Raw genomic sequence first — 14,738 nt, forward strand, 5'->3', positions numbered from 1 at the left:
GCAAGTTCGACACTTATAACATAATTTCACAGAAGTCTAACTAATCTCTGTCGCAAATTTGACAGTTATGACGTAATTTGACAGAATTCTAACTTATTTCTGTCGCAAGTTTGACAGTTATCACGTAATTTGACAGAAGTTTAACTTATCTCTATCGCTAGTAACTTATCTCTGTCTAAAGTTTGACAGTTGCGACGTAATTTGACAAAAGTCTAACTTTTCTTTGTTGCAAGTTTGACAGTTATCACGTAATTTGACAAAATTCTAATTTATCTTTGTCGCTAGTTTGACAGTTTTGACGTAATTTGACAGAAGTTTAACTTATCTTTGCCGCAAGTTTGACACTTATAACGTAATTTCACAGAAGTCTAACTAATCTCTGTCGCAAATATGACAGTTAAGACTTAATTTGGCAGAAGTCTAACTTTTCTTTGTTGCAAGTTTGACAGTTATCACGTAATTTGACAAAATTCTAACTTATCTTTGCCGCTAGTTTGACAGTTTTGACGTAATTTGATAGAAGTTTAACTTATCTTTGTCGCAAGTTTGACAGTTATGACGTAAATTGACAGAAGTCTAACTTATCTTTATCGCAAGTTTGACACTTATAACGTAATTTCACAGAAGTCTAACTAATCTCTGTCGCAAATTTGACAGAAAAGACTTAATTTGACAGAAGTCTAACTTATCTCTGTTGCAAGTATGACAGTTATGACGTAATTTGACAGAATTCTAACTTATCTCTATCGCAAGTTTGACACTTATAACGTAATTTCACAGAAGTCTAACTAATCACTGTCGCAAATTTGACAGTTAAGACTTAGTTTGACAGAAGTGTAACTTATCTCTATCGCAAGATTGACACTTATAACGTAATTTCACAGAAGTCTAACTAATCACTGTCGCAAGTATGACAGTTATGACGTAATTTGACACAATTCTAACTTATCTCTATCGCAAGTTTGACAGTTATGACGTAATATGACAGATGCTGTCACAACCCTCTAACATAACTTCCATCTAAAAACTCGTCATTTGCCGGTGGCGCCATCTATGGATTAAAATCCGTATCCATCCATTACAGATATCTAACTTATCTCTATCGCAAGTTTGACAGTTATGCCGTAATTTGACAATCTGTCACATTCAAAATGGCGGATGCACCGCGATGAGCACATTTCCCATTATTAAACCGCCCCAATGATGCACAAAGCTGCACGAAAATGCGCGAGTTGATTTATAAATATAATTTCCTGTTACACCACACCTCGGAGAATCGAGTTAGCGACATAAAACTATTTCCCTAAGCGCGCAATAATCGCATTTCCTTATGAAAATTGCATGGAAAACTTTGAATAAAAACGAAACGTTTGTCTAGACTCGCTTAATTGCGCCGCGCTTTTTTCCAGACAAAGCGCCATCGGAGGCCGTCTTCCGCGGCGTGGAGTTCCTCTCGTACGACCTCAGCCAAACAGGCGGCGAGCCCATCGTCAGCGCCCAAGACTCGGTCACTTTCTACTTCAAAACGCGCCAGCCCAGCGGACTCCTCTTCTACACCGGTAAAAAAGCAGCGCTCGAGTAAGCCGCGGAACCTCACGCATGTCTGTGATTACAGGTGACGGAACGGACTATCTCAACGTCGCGATCAAGGACGGATGTCTCAGCTTGACCATGGGCCTGGCGAACGGGAAACAGGAAATGCAGATCAAACCGAATAAGGTGCGATTCGACGACAATCAGTGGCACAAAGTGAGCGTGCATCGCAGGATACAAGAAGTGAGTACGTTTGGTGGGGCTGGGGCCGATTCTAATCACGTTTTTTTTACAGATTTCTGCAATTACGAGCTTTTGTCGGGTGAGTGGAGTTGTGTAGTTTCAGTTAATTACTGTATTTAAAAAAGAGAGATTTTGTTTAAAAATCTTTTAGCAAAGTTCGGAATCCGATTATGTGCAGTGTTTTCGGAGCTGAATCATAATGGCAGTAATGAGCTTAGTGCTCTGTTTTTAAAAGCGGAGAGACGATTCGCGATGCAATCAGACAGAATTTTCTAAATTCTTTTATAATTAGGCTGCGGAGTTGGGGATATTCAGAAAATCCTTTTCCAGGATTCTTAATAATTTATTGTTTTTAACCCAAAAAAGTAATGAATTTTTCCAAAAAATGGCTTTTATATTTTCAAATTGCTATATCTTTTTCAAAAATTAACTTTTTGGGCGTTTTTTTTTCAAAGTTCTTGTTTTGAAATGTACTTTTCAGAAAAAAATACAAAAAAAATTAAGAAGATAAATTTAATAAAATTTTTGCCTTTTTAGAAAAAAACGTTATTTTCTCGAAGTTCGCCATTTTTTATTTTTCATTTTATTTTCTCAAAAAAAACTAATTCTGCGATCATTCCCGCATATCCCAGAGTGGGTTGATTTTTTTTCTATTTTTTCTTTATTTAATTGAAAAATTAGTTATTTGTGTACCAAGGCCAAAAAGTGTTTCTTTTTTGGCCGAGTTTTTTTTAACGGCCGAGGCGATAGCCGAGGCTAGAAAGAAGACAAAGGCAAAATGGCACTTTTTGGCCGTGGTACACACAAGATTTTTAAGACGACATCATTAAATTTACAAGTGCATTAATGTTTATTTATGATTTATTGATCTAATCATTTATAACAACTGAATAATTGTTTATTTTCAATAATTCAACACAGTTGCACAGTTTGTCGATTTGATTTTACCCAAATAATTATAAAATTGGGGGTAATGTCGGTATCTTGATGTAATATGCAAAGTTATGGATAGATGGCGCCACCATAGATCGGCCAAAAATGTTTGCTGACAAAAAATACTTATTTTAGGCCGCTTTTAAGGCCTAAAAATTTCATTTTCAGCTTAAGTCGCTTAAAAAAAATATTTTGAAAATTCTTATTAATTTTTTTTTAAATTATACAATAAAATCATTGCAATTACACGATTTTACAGGATTGTATATGTAATTTTCAGTTTCATTCTATATTTTAATTGCATTTATTATATTGTATACACAGCTTTTAGAAAAAAAACAAAAATAACAATTTTTTAAATTAATTTTTTTTTATCAATTAAAAAAATTGAAAAAAAATCAGCCCACTCTCAGAAATAACCGCAGAATTAATTGAAGTTTTTTTTGATAAAATAAAATAAAAAATAATGGCTAAGTTCGAGAAACCAACATCATTGAATTTATCATCTTAAATTTTTTTTTTAATTTCTTTCTGAAAAGTACAGTTCAAAACAAAAATTTTGAAAAAAAAACGTCTCAATAAGTTAATTTTTGAAAAAGTTATAGCAATTTGAAAATATAAATGCCATTTTTTGGAAAAATTTATAACTTTTTTGGGTTGAGAACAAAAATTTAAAAAAATTTTGAAAACTGTTTTTTATAGGATAGAAAAAAATGAAAAACTTTCAGCCAAATCGAAAAGGGTTGGGGCCAAAAATGGTATGAAATACCCCATATACAGAGTGGCCCATCTATATCTTTGTTATTACCGAACGGATTTCAACAAAATTTTAAACAAAGATAACGGAACAGATGAAAATTAGTTTGACATTACAAACGACACTCTTTTCTTAAAAAAGTCAATTTATTCGCCTTATATTAACTTGAAATCATTTAAAATTAGCCTCACTGATAAAGTGACAGTAATGACAGGCGCTCGCTGAAAATCAACCGTCTAGCAGCTTCAGTTTCCAAGAAAAACACCAAAAACGAACCCTCCATTTCAAAGGCAACAAAATCATCTCCGGCTGTGAAATCAACGTCAATTTTGGACACCCCTGACATTTGTTTCAATCTGTCGTTTTTGACACTTCTCGTTTGAGGTTATGGTCGGATTACGATCAATTTCAGCCTGCAGAAGCTCATTTCGGCTCTCTTATCGTCCGTTATTTCGATCTTTTGGGAATTAAGCAATGCGTTGAGGCAGAAACGTCAAAATGTGTGGAAATTCAAACCCGTCAAAAAACAAGGTCAGCAGGGGTGCACAAAATTAACGCGCTCGTTTGTTTTTCAAAGGTCTCTTTACTAGATCGTGCCAAAAAATTACTGTTTTGACGGCAAAATCGGATTATTTTCTTGAAGGGAAAGAAGTATCGAGCCGATTTTTGGTGGATGGAAGTAAAGTAAATTAAAAAATCTAGATAAAAAAAAGATTTTTAAAGTTTTATTTAGAGATTTGCTAGGAATTTTTAAAAATTTTCAAAGAAATTTTTTAACGATTTCTAAGCAATCTTTAAAAATTCCTCATGGATTAATTAATTAATTAATTAATTAAATTGAATTTATTAAAATTGTTCGGAATTTATTAAAGATTTCTCAACAATTCCTTAGACTCGTCGGATATTTAAAAATTCTTTAGGAATCTTTAAAGGTTTTGAAAATGGCTCTATGATTTATTAAAAATTTATCAGACATTCCTTTGAAATTCTTTAAATTTTTTTGAATTGAAAACTTCTTTAATTGTTTAAATTTTTTTAGAAATTTGTTAGAAAATTAAAAAAATTCTACTTAAAAGATAAATCAAGAATTTAGATTCCTTAAGAATTGAATTCTTGAAGAATTCTTTAGCTATTTTCTTTGGCGGTTGCATGAATTCCTCTAGGATTTGCCAAGGATTTATTAGCGATTTGACAGGCTTTTCTTACAAATTCCCAAAAGACTCTTTAGACATTTTTAGGGGATTCCTCGGGAATTTTCCTAAAAAACTTTTTCGAATTTGCCGCTTTAATAGGTCCATTAGAGTACTCAATTTGGAGTCGTTTATAGGTATCTATAAGAGAACTCAAAGTAGGAAATTTTGTTTTTCAAGAGTTGGCAGAACTAATTAGTCTGGCTGTCACCTGTTTCCTGTCAAGTTCTTGGTCAATTTCACCATTACGAATTTTACGATTCGTCCTTTTAAAAAAAAAAAAAACACCAACACCGCAATCTCCCCCTGAATCACAACCGGCAACGTTGCCTAGGGAGATTTTTGGTGAGAAAACAGTTGTCAAATTTTTGACATTTCTGATAATTGGGCAGTATTTCTGTTAAAAACGTTTTATTTGCAGCCTGTTGGATTGCAAATCAAAGGATTTAATAGTGAAAAGACTCGGCACAGCCTGAAAGGCCGTTTTGTGAATTCAAATTGTCAATTAGGAAGCTAACCTATTTGATTTTATCACCAAAAAGTCACCATCGACGATGTTGCCGGTTGTAAAGTGCTGGGAGAGTGCGGTGTTGGTGGATTTTTAATAAAAAAACGAACTTTATGTACCTAAATATAATAGATGTGAAATTAGGTTAAAATTCAGTGACAGTGAAACTCAATAAATGTCAAATTTTTAATTAAATTTGAAAATCAAGTGGCAAGTCGTAGTTCCAAAACCATTACCAATCGTGTAACACGAAAACTCTATGAATTGGAAAATTCAATTTTTTTATTAAAAAAAGGGTGCAAATTCGAAAAAATAGTATAAAGGACTTGTTTTATAACGCATTATAATTGGCCATTATAAAACACGTTCTTTAATATACTATTAAAAATCCTAATAAAGGTCCGTTCCAAAAGCTAATCTCCCCTTTTTCTTGTCCCCCAGCTCTCCGCAGTGGTGGACGGCGTCTACGCCGACCACTCCCACATCGCCGGCAAGTTCACCATGCTCTCCTCCAGCCGCGTCTACGTCGGCGGCAGCGTCAACACTCGCGCCCTCCCCGGCGCCCGCGTCCACAACAACTTCGTCGGCTGCATGCGAAAAGTAACACCTCCACCCCCCAACCGCCCCCAATCACCAATTTCCTCCATAAATTTCAGGTGGAATTCGTCGCCGACACGCTGCGTTTGAACCTTCTCGAATTGGGAAGATCCGGCAGTCATCTCATCTCCGTGGCAGGCCAACTAGATTACAAATGTCCGGCGGGGGAATCCCACGATCCCATCACTTTTACCACAAGGGATTCACACTTGGTGAGCGTCCGACCGACCTGTCATTTGTCACTCGTATGCAAATGGGCGCTTCCTCAAAACCGCATCATAGCTTGCCGTGATTATGGAGATTTATTGGGGGAGCAGGTGGTAGCACTGGCGCGGGGCGGTTTCAGGCAGGTGTGCCAACTTTGGATGAAAATACAGTTGGGGTTTTTTCTAGATTTTACCGCCGTGGAATGCGAAGAAGTCGGGGAACATCTCTTTCAAGTTCCGGACGAACGAGGCCAATGGACTGATTGTGTTCAATGGGGGCATTAGACCGCCAAGGGTAAGTAATGTCAATTGTCAAATGTTAAACGACCTTTAGATTCCCCATAGAATCGTTTAGACGTTTAGAAACATCACTCATAAGGTCGTTAAAGTGGCGTTCACATTAGGTTTTCTTAACGTTACGTAAAAATTCTGACTAAAAAATGTAAAGCACTCTTTATTTATCAAATTGACAGTAATACACAGACTACATTCAAACTGTCAAATGTCAAAATAGATTATCCACTGAAAGTCAACTTTGAAGTTTAGAAATATCACTCATAATGACGTTAAAGTATAGTTCACATTACGTTTGCTTATCGTAATGGAAAGACCTTGTCTACAAAAGTGTGAGGCACCCTTTATTTATTTCGTTTTTACTGTCACTTTTGACAGAATTGTTGGGAGTTGCACATGTCAAATTGACAATAATTCACAGACTACACTCAAACTGTCAAATGTCAAAATAAATTCTCCACAGAAAGTTGACTTCTTTGAAGTTTAAAAGTATCACTCATAATGACGTTAAGTATGGTTTACATTACGTTTTCTTAACATAACGTAAAGAACTTGTCTACAAAAGTGTAAAACGCCCTTAATTTATTTCGTTTTACTGTCACTTTTGACAGAATTGTTGGAGTTGCACATGTGAAATTGGCAGTAATGCACAGACAACACTAACTGTCAAATGTTAAAATAGATTCCCCACAGAAAGTTGACTTTGAAGTATAGAAATATCACTCATAATGACGTTAAAGTATAGTTCACATTACGTTTGCTTAACGTAACGAAGAGACCTTGTCTAAATCGTGTAAAGCACCTTTTATTTATTTCGTTTTTACTGTCACTTTTGACAGAATTGTTGGAGTTGCACATGTCAAATTGACAATAATTCACAGACTGCACTCAAACTGTCAAATGTCAAAATAAATTCTCTACAGAAAGTTGACTTTGAAGTTTAAAAGTATCACTCATAATGACGTTAAGTATGGTTTACATTACGTTTTCTTAACATAACGTAAAGAACTTGTCTACAAAAGTGTAAAACGCCCTTAATTTATTTCGTTTTTACTGTCACTTTTGACAGAATTGTTGGAGTTGCACATGTGAAATTGACAGTAATGCACAGACTACACTAACTGTCAAATGTTAAAATAGATTCCCCACAGAAAGTTGACTTTGAAGTATAGAAATATCACTCATAATGACGTTAAAGTATAGTTCACATTACGTTTGCTTAACGTAACGAAGAGACCTTGTCTAAATCGTGTAAAGCACCTTTTATTTATTTCGTTTTTACTGTCACTTTTGACAGAATTGTTGGAGTTGCACATGTCAAATTGACAATAATTCACAGACTGCACTCAAACTGTCAAATGTCAAAATAAATTCTCTACAGAAAGTTGACTTTGAAGTTTAAAAGTATCACTCATAATGACGTTAAGTATGGTTTACATTACGTTTTCTTAACATAACGTAAAGAACTTGTCTACAAAAGTGTAAAACGCCCTTAATTTATTTCGTTTTTACTGTCACTTTTGACAGAATTGTTGGAGTTGCACATGTGAAATTGACAGTAATGCACAGACTACACTAACTGTCAAATGTTAAAATAGATTCCCCACAGAAAGTTGACTTTGAAGTTTAGAAATATCACTCATAATGACGTTAAAGTATAGTTCACATTACGTTTGCTTAACGTAACGAAGAGACCTTGTCTAAATCGTGTAAAGCACCTTTTATTTATTTCGTTTTTACTGTCACTTTTGACAGAATTGTTGGAGTTGCACATGTCAAATTGACAATAATTCACAGACTGCACTCAAACTGTCAAATGTCAAAATAAATTCTCTACAGAAAGTTGACTTTGAAGTTTAAAAGTATCACTCATAATGACGTTAAGTATGGTTTACATTACGTTTTCTTAACATAACGTAAAGAACTTGTCTACAAAAGTGTAAAACGCCCTTAATTTATTTCGTTTTACTGTCACTTTTGACAGAATTGTTGGAGTTGCACATGTGAAATTGGCAGTAATGCACAGACAACACTAACTGTCAAATGTTAAAATAGATTCCCCACAGAAAGTTGACTTTGAAGTATAGAAATATCACTCATAATGACGTTAAAGTATAGTTCACATTACGTTTGCTTAACGTAACGAAGAGACCTTGTCTAAATCGTGTAAAGCACCTTTTATTTATTTCGTTTTTACTGTCACTTTTGACAGAATTGTTGGAGTTGCACATGTCAAATTGACAATAATTCACAGACTGCACTCAAACTGTCAAATGTCAAAATAAATTCTCTACAGAAAGTTGACTTTGAAGTTTAAAAGTATCACTCATAATGACGTTAAGTATGGTTTACATTACGTTTTCTTAACATAACGTAAAGAACTTGTCTACAAAAGTGTAAAACGCCCTTAATTTATTTCGTTTTTACTGTCACTTTTGACAGAATTGTTGGAGTTGCACATGTGAAATTGACAGTAATGCACAGACTACACTAACTGTCAAATGTTAAAATAGATTCCCCACAGAAAGTTGACTTTGAAGTTTAGAAATATCACTCATAATGACGTTAAAGTATAGTTCACATTACGTTTGCTTAACGTAACGAAGAGACCTTGTCTAAATCGTGTAAAGCACCTTTTATTTATTTCGTTTTTACTGTCACTTTTGACAGAATTGTTGGAGTTGCACATGTCAAATTGACAATAATTCACAGACTGCACTCAAACTGTCAAATGTCAAAATAAATTCTCTACAGAAAGTTGACTTTGAAGTTTAAAAGTATCACTCATAATGACGTTAAGTATGGTTTACATTACGTTTTCTTAACATAACGTAAAGAACTTGTCTACAAAAGTGTAAAACGCCCTTAATTTATTTCGTTTTTACTGTCACTTTTGACAGAATTGTTGGAGTTGCACATGTGAAATTGACAGTAATGCACAGACTACACTAACTGTCAAATGTTAAAATAGATTCCCCACAGAAAGTTGACTTTGAAGTTTAGAAATATCACTCATAATGACGTTAAAGTATAGTTCACATTACGTTTGCTTAACGTAACGGAAAGACCTTGTCTAAATCGTGTAAAGCACCTTTTATTTATTTCGTTTTTAATGTCAGTTTTGACAGAATTGTTAGAGTTGGACATGTCAAATTGACAGTAATGCACAGACTACATTCAAACTGTCAAATGTCAAAATAGATTATCCAGAGAAAGTCGACTTTGAAGTTTAGAAATATCACTTAATACTTAATAATGACGTTAAAGTGGCGTTCACATTAGGTTTTCTTAACGTTACGAAAAAATTCTGTCTAAAAAATGTAAAGCATCCTTAATTTATTTCGTTTTTACAGTCACTTTTGACAGAATTGTTGGAATTTCGCATGTCAAATTGACAGTAATGCACATACTACACTCAAACTGTCAAATGTCAAAAAAAATTCCCCACAGAAAGTTGACCTTGTCTAAAAAGTGTAAAGCACTCTTTATTTATTTCGTTTTTACTGTCACTTTTGACAGAATTGTTAGAATTTCGCATGTCAAATTGACAGTAATGCCCAGACTATACTCAAACTGTCAAATGTCAAAATAGATTATCCACAGAAAGTCGACTTTGAAGTTTAGAAATATCACTCATAATGACGTTAAAGTACAGTTCACATTACGTTTGCTTAACGTAATGGAAAGACCTTGTCTAAAAATTGTAAAGCACCCTTTATTTATTTCGTTTTTACTGTCACTTTTGACAGAATTGTTGGAGTTTCGCATGTCAAATTGACAGTAATGGGTAGACTACACCCAAATTGTCAAATGTCGAAAAGTGATGTTCAAAGAGTAGTTCACAGTCGCAGTACTACCAACATGTAAAAAATCGTTATTCTAGGTGGACCTCTTCGCCATAGAGATCTACAACGGCCACATCTACGTGCACTTGGACCTGGGCTCCGGTCACTCCAAGCAGCGCGGCTCCAGGAAGCGCATCGACGACGGCACCTGGCACGACGTGGTGTTCCGCCGCACCGGCAGAGACGCCCGCATCACCGTCGACGGCTTCCACACCGACTTCAAAACAACCGGTACAAACACTAAACTAATGAAATCTTGTTTATTAACCGACGCCTTCTTCAGAGGGCTCCACCAGCTTGGAGCTGGACGGCAACATGTACGTGGGCGGTCTGGGCCCCCCATTTTCCGAAATCCCCATCCCCGTGGGGTTGTGGACGGCGGTGCTCCAACAAGGCTTCGTCGGCTGCTTCAAGGACCTCGTGATGAACAACGAAGCCGTCGACGTGGCGAGCTACGCCAGAGACCAAGACTCCGGCTCGATCCGCACCCTCTGCCACACCCAGCCGCAGCAATGCCCCTCGCAGCCGTGCCTCAACGGGGGCGTGTGCACCGAGGGCTGGAACCGCTTCGTCTGCGACTGCACCAACACCATGTTCACCGGCCCCACGTGCGGGAAAGAAGCCGCCACGCTCAGTTTCAACGGGACGCAGCACATGGAAGTGACGATGGACGCGGAGATGGTCACCCAAACCGAAGACATCGTCTTGAGGTTCCGCACCAGTAAACCTCTGGGGCTTCTTCTGATCAGCAGCACTGTTGAAACCGGCGACCGGATTGAATTAGCGGTCGCCGCCGGCCGCATCCGCATGGCGCTGCGCCTAGGAGTCAAAGAGAAGAAGCAGGAGGACCGCGAAAAGGACAAGATTTTGCTCGCAGGGCAGAACGTGAACGACAACGAATGGCACACGGTGCGCTTCTCCCGAAGAGGCGCCAACCTGAAGCTGCAGCTGGATGGCCACTCGCCGATCCGCGCGGAGACGCAAGGGAAGTACAACACGCTCCAGTGGCGCGCGATTCACCTCGGAGGCTTGTACCACCTGGAGGAGGAGATCAGCATGACGACGACGGTGCCCAACTTCATCGGCGAGATCCAGCAGTTCTACTTCAACAACATCCCTTATATTGAATTGGCGCGCGCGCTGAGCACCGAGCAGTCGATCTCCGGGTTTCCCTCCATCAAAATCGCCGCGAAATTCGTGAAGTACGCCACTGATAACCTCCACAGACCTGTCACCTTCCGCTCCAAGCACACCTTCATCGGACTACCAATGCTAAGAGCGTACTCGAGCATCCACATCGACTTTATGTTTAAAACGCGCGAAGCCAACGGCCTCATCATGTTCAACGGAGGAAGAAAGGAGGACTTTGTCGCCGTGGAGCTCGTCGACGGCCACATCAACTACGTGGTGAACGTGGGGGACGGCACCGTCACTCTTCGCGACACTGTTAGATCCCATCTGAACGACAACCGCTGGCACACTGTGGGGATCCGAAGACCCTCCGTCCGCCAACACACTCTAATGGTCGACGACGACATCGTCATCGCCACGAACCACGGCACCGGAAACTTGGAACTCGATGGAATTCTGTACCTGGGGGGCGTCCACAAGGATTTGTACGCGCAACTCCCCCAGGAGGACATCAAGTCGCGGCACGGCTACGAAGGCTGCATCGCAGGGCTGGACTTAAACGGCGAATCCCCGAACATCATGGAAGACGCGGTGGTCCACAGCTCGCTGGTGACCGCCGGCTGCGAAGGCCAATCGGCCAAGTGCAGTCAGAACGTCTGCGCCAATGGGGGCGTCTGCGTGCAGCAGTGGCACTCCTACACCTGCGATTGCGACATGACGTCGTTCACCGGCCCCACCTGCTCCGACGGTAAGCACTCCTGGAGGTGTTAAATGGGTAAATTACGTCATTTCTTCGTTTCCAGAGTCGGTGTCGTATGAATTCGGCCCGAATCGGGGGATAATCACCTACACCTTCCCCGAAGACAACCGCCCGGAGATGCAGGAGGACATCATCGCCTTCGGGTTCATCACAACGAAAGCGGACGCGGTGTTGCTGCGCATCATCAGCGGCACCTCCAACGACTACATTGAAATGGAGATTGTAAGCTCTGATCGGTCCCCCAGGTCCCAACGATTTGGGGATAATTCGTGCCCGACAGTTTGCCCCCGGCAATTAGTCCCCAAATCTTTTCGTTCCCGATGAATTGACCGGGAGACGAATTGACCGAGGGACGACTTGTCGGGGACGAACTAGTCGTCTCCCGGTCCCCACTCACCGTTTTACTTGCAGGTCGAAGGCAACATCTTCGTCGTGTATAACCTGGGGACGAACGACCACCCCCTGGGGGAGATTTCGCTGAAAGTCAACGACAATAACTACCACGTGGTGCGGTTCCATCGAATCGGGTACAACTCCTCGCTGCAGATCGACGATTACAACGTGCAGACGAGTCATCCTTCCGGGCACCAACTCCAGGTGTTCAATAGTCAGTCCCAGATTCAAATCGGGGGGAAATGGAGTAAAGGGAAGTCGCGGATCGAGCGCCCCTTCTTCGGGACGATGTCGGGGGTGGTGGTCAACGGGCTGCGGGTGTTGGACTTGGCGGCGGAAAAGGACTTGCACACGTCGATTCGGGGGGACGTGCAGCTCATCTCCGGGATCCTGGAGCGGCACGACCACCTCCAGAAGATGCAACAGGTAAGGGAACATCAACCTTAAACTAATAGAAAAAGAATCATTATTAGACGCATTAATGAGGAGTTTTTTTTGCAGACTCCAGCCTCCGGGTTCCCGGGCGTGGAGGATGACTTAGTTTTCAGCGGCGCGGGGTCTGGGTGCAACGGCGACGACGAGGACGAGTGCCCGCCGCTCCCGGAAACCGGCTCCGGAGACGACGACTTGATCACTCCGGTGTACATTCCGCCCACTAAGCCCACTCCGACGACGAAGAAGCCGCACAAGTCGCAGGAAGGCGGGAAGCCGTGCGACGACGAGGACTGCTTCACCGGGTCCGGCTCTGGAGAAGTCACCGAAGAGCCCACAGTCACCTCGCATGCTACAGACGTTAGTACCACAGCGGATAACACGAGCGCGAGGACCTCCGACACCGGCTCCACCTCCACCGTGTCGGGCTCCACCCCCGGCGCCTCCTCCACCGAGAAAGAGTACTCCTCCACCACCTCCCAGCACACCACCGTCGCGGAAACCACGCTAGTGGTGACCACCGAAGACCTCGTCAAGACCTCCACCGACCGCATGCCCTCGCACATCTACCCGTCTCTTCCGGACGAGAAACTCAACATCATTCCGGAGGTGAAGACAAAATACCACGGCAAAACCAACAGCAAAGGCAAAGAGCGGATTAACACGGAGACGTCGGACACCGTCGCGCTGATAATCGGCATCATCGCCGGCGCGCTAATCGCCGTCATTCTCATAATCCTCGTCATCTTGAAGTTCAAGCCGCGCAACGACGGCGCGTTCAAGGTCGACGACGGGAAGAGCTACCAGCAGGGCCCCAACGCGGCGCTGTTGGGCAACGCGAGCAGTACCAACGCCCAGACGCAGTACCAACTCAACGGCGCCCTGCGGAACGGCGACAAGCGCCAGGACAAGTCGAAGAAGCGCGACAGTAAAGACATCAAAGAGTGGTACGTGTAAGGTGGTTTGATTTCGATTGTGACTCCGAGCCATTTCGTGAAAATAATATTACTAGTGACTGAAGGAGTGTATGAACGTATGACTGAAACTACTAACTAATAAGAAAGTGATATCTTCATATTGTCTTCAGTTCCCTACTTTCAAGTGTTGAATCTTTCCATCAATGTAATCAGGAAGGCTTAGTTATGCTCAAATAACAAGTTCTCCTCGTCTCATTCTTTATCCACTGCGACTTCTTCTGCGCAATGTCAAAGCGGCGATGTGATGGCGTGTTATATCATAACCGGAAGGGGGCGATATAAGACTGCAACGGAAACTAACAATATCATATCATATCAACTGATGAAACTAGCTAATTATACTTTTAAGAGGGGATTAGATTTCACTTAGATTGTCACCCAAAGTGCTGTTACAATTCTAGACCGGTTGACACGCTAAGACGTTGGGCAGAAGGAAGACTAAAATTATATTCTCCATGATTCAAGAAACGGATTAGACATAAATTTACACTATCTACAAACATGCCTATACATCCTTTACAGTGACACTTGTAATTACATAGCAATACAGAAATAGATTATGCGGTTAAAATTTGATTGTAAGATTAGTTGAAATTTGTTGTGTATAAAAAATGTAAGTAGGTACTATAGCATTTTGTATTATACTTTTGATTTTGTTAGAGCTACAATAAAATGGCGTATATTTGGATGTTAACAGGGCCTCATTCGTTTTTCATTTTACCTCATTTTACATAATTTAGTTTCAGAACGACCTCAAATTGGGGTACAAACATTTCACTCCACTGGCACTGAATAGTTACGCAAAATTGATGAACAGTTATGTCAAATTCTGGAGGAACAATGATGCCAACTTTCAAAAACGAAATAACTGTAACTTGCACCTAAACCGACTTTAACGTCATCGGAACTACGGATTCTAAGCAGACGATTAATTAAAGA

At 40.3% G+C, this 14,738-nt stretch overlaps 1 protein-coding gene across 2 annotated transcripts in view; it reads left to right on the plus strand.

Annotated features, from left to right (window-relative positions):
• Nrx-1 (Neurexin 1) overlaps window positions 1–14,498 on the plus strand; it is a 45,153-nt gene extending 30,655 nt beyond the window's left edge. For both annotated transcript variants that reach the window (XM_088035636.1, XM_088035646.1), the window contains 11 exons: window positions 1,410–1,559; window positions 1,616–1,776; window positions 1,829–1,855; window positions 5,606–5,764; window positions 5,821–5,973; window positions 6,155–6,262; window positions 10,145–10,337; window positions 10,390–11,985; window positions 12,041–12,219; window positions 12,409–12,816; window positions 12,892–14,498. In XM_088035636.1, coding sequence (XP_087891762.1) covers window positions 1,410–1,559; window positions 1,616–1,776; window positions 1,829–1,855; window positions 5,606–5,764; window positions 5,821–5,973; window positions 6,155–6,262; window positions 10,145–10,337; window positions 10,390–11,985; window positions 12,041–12,219; window positions 12,409–12,816; window positions 12,892–13,779 — 4,022 coding nt within the window. In that variant the 3' untranslated portion in view covers window positions 13,780–14,498. The remainder of the gene's footprint in view (window positions 1–1,409; window positions 1,560–1,615; window positions 1,777–1,828; window positions 1,856–5,605; window positions 5,765–5,820; window positions 5,974–6,154; window positions 6,263–10,144; window positions 10,338–10,389; window positions 11,986–12,040; window positions 12,220–12,408; window positions 12,817–12,891) is intronic.
• Window positions 14,499–14,738: the final 240 nt, after the last annotated feature.

The sequence above is a fragment of the Gnatocerus cornutus genome, chromosome 1 (assembly GCF_029298725.1).
Source record: "Gnatocerus cornutus isolate USDA-ARS CGAHR chromosome 1, icGnaCorn1.1, whole genome shotgun sequence".
Taxonomy (NCBI): domain Eukaryota; kingdom Metazoa; phylum Arthropoda; class Insecta; order Coleoptera; family Tenebrionidae; genus Gnatocerus; species Gnatocerus cornutus.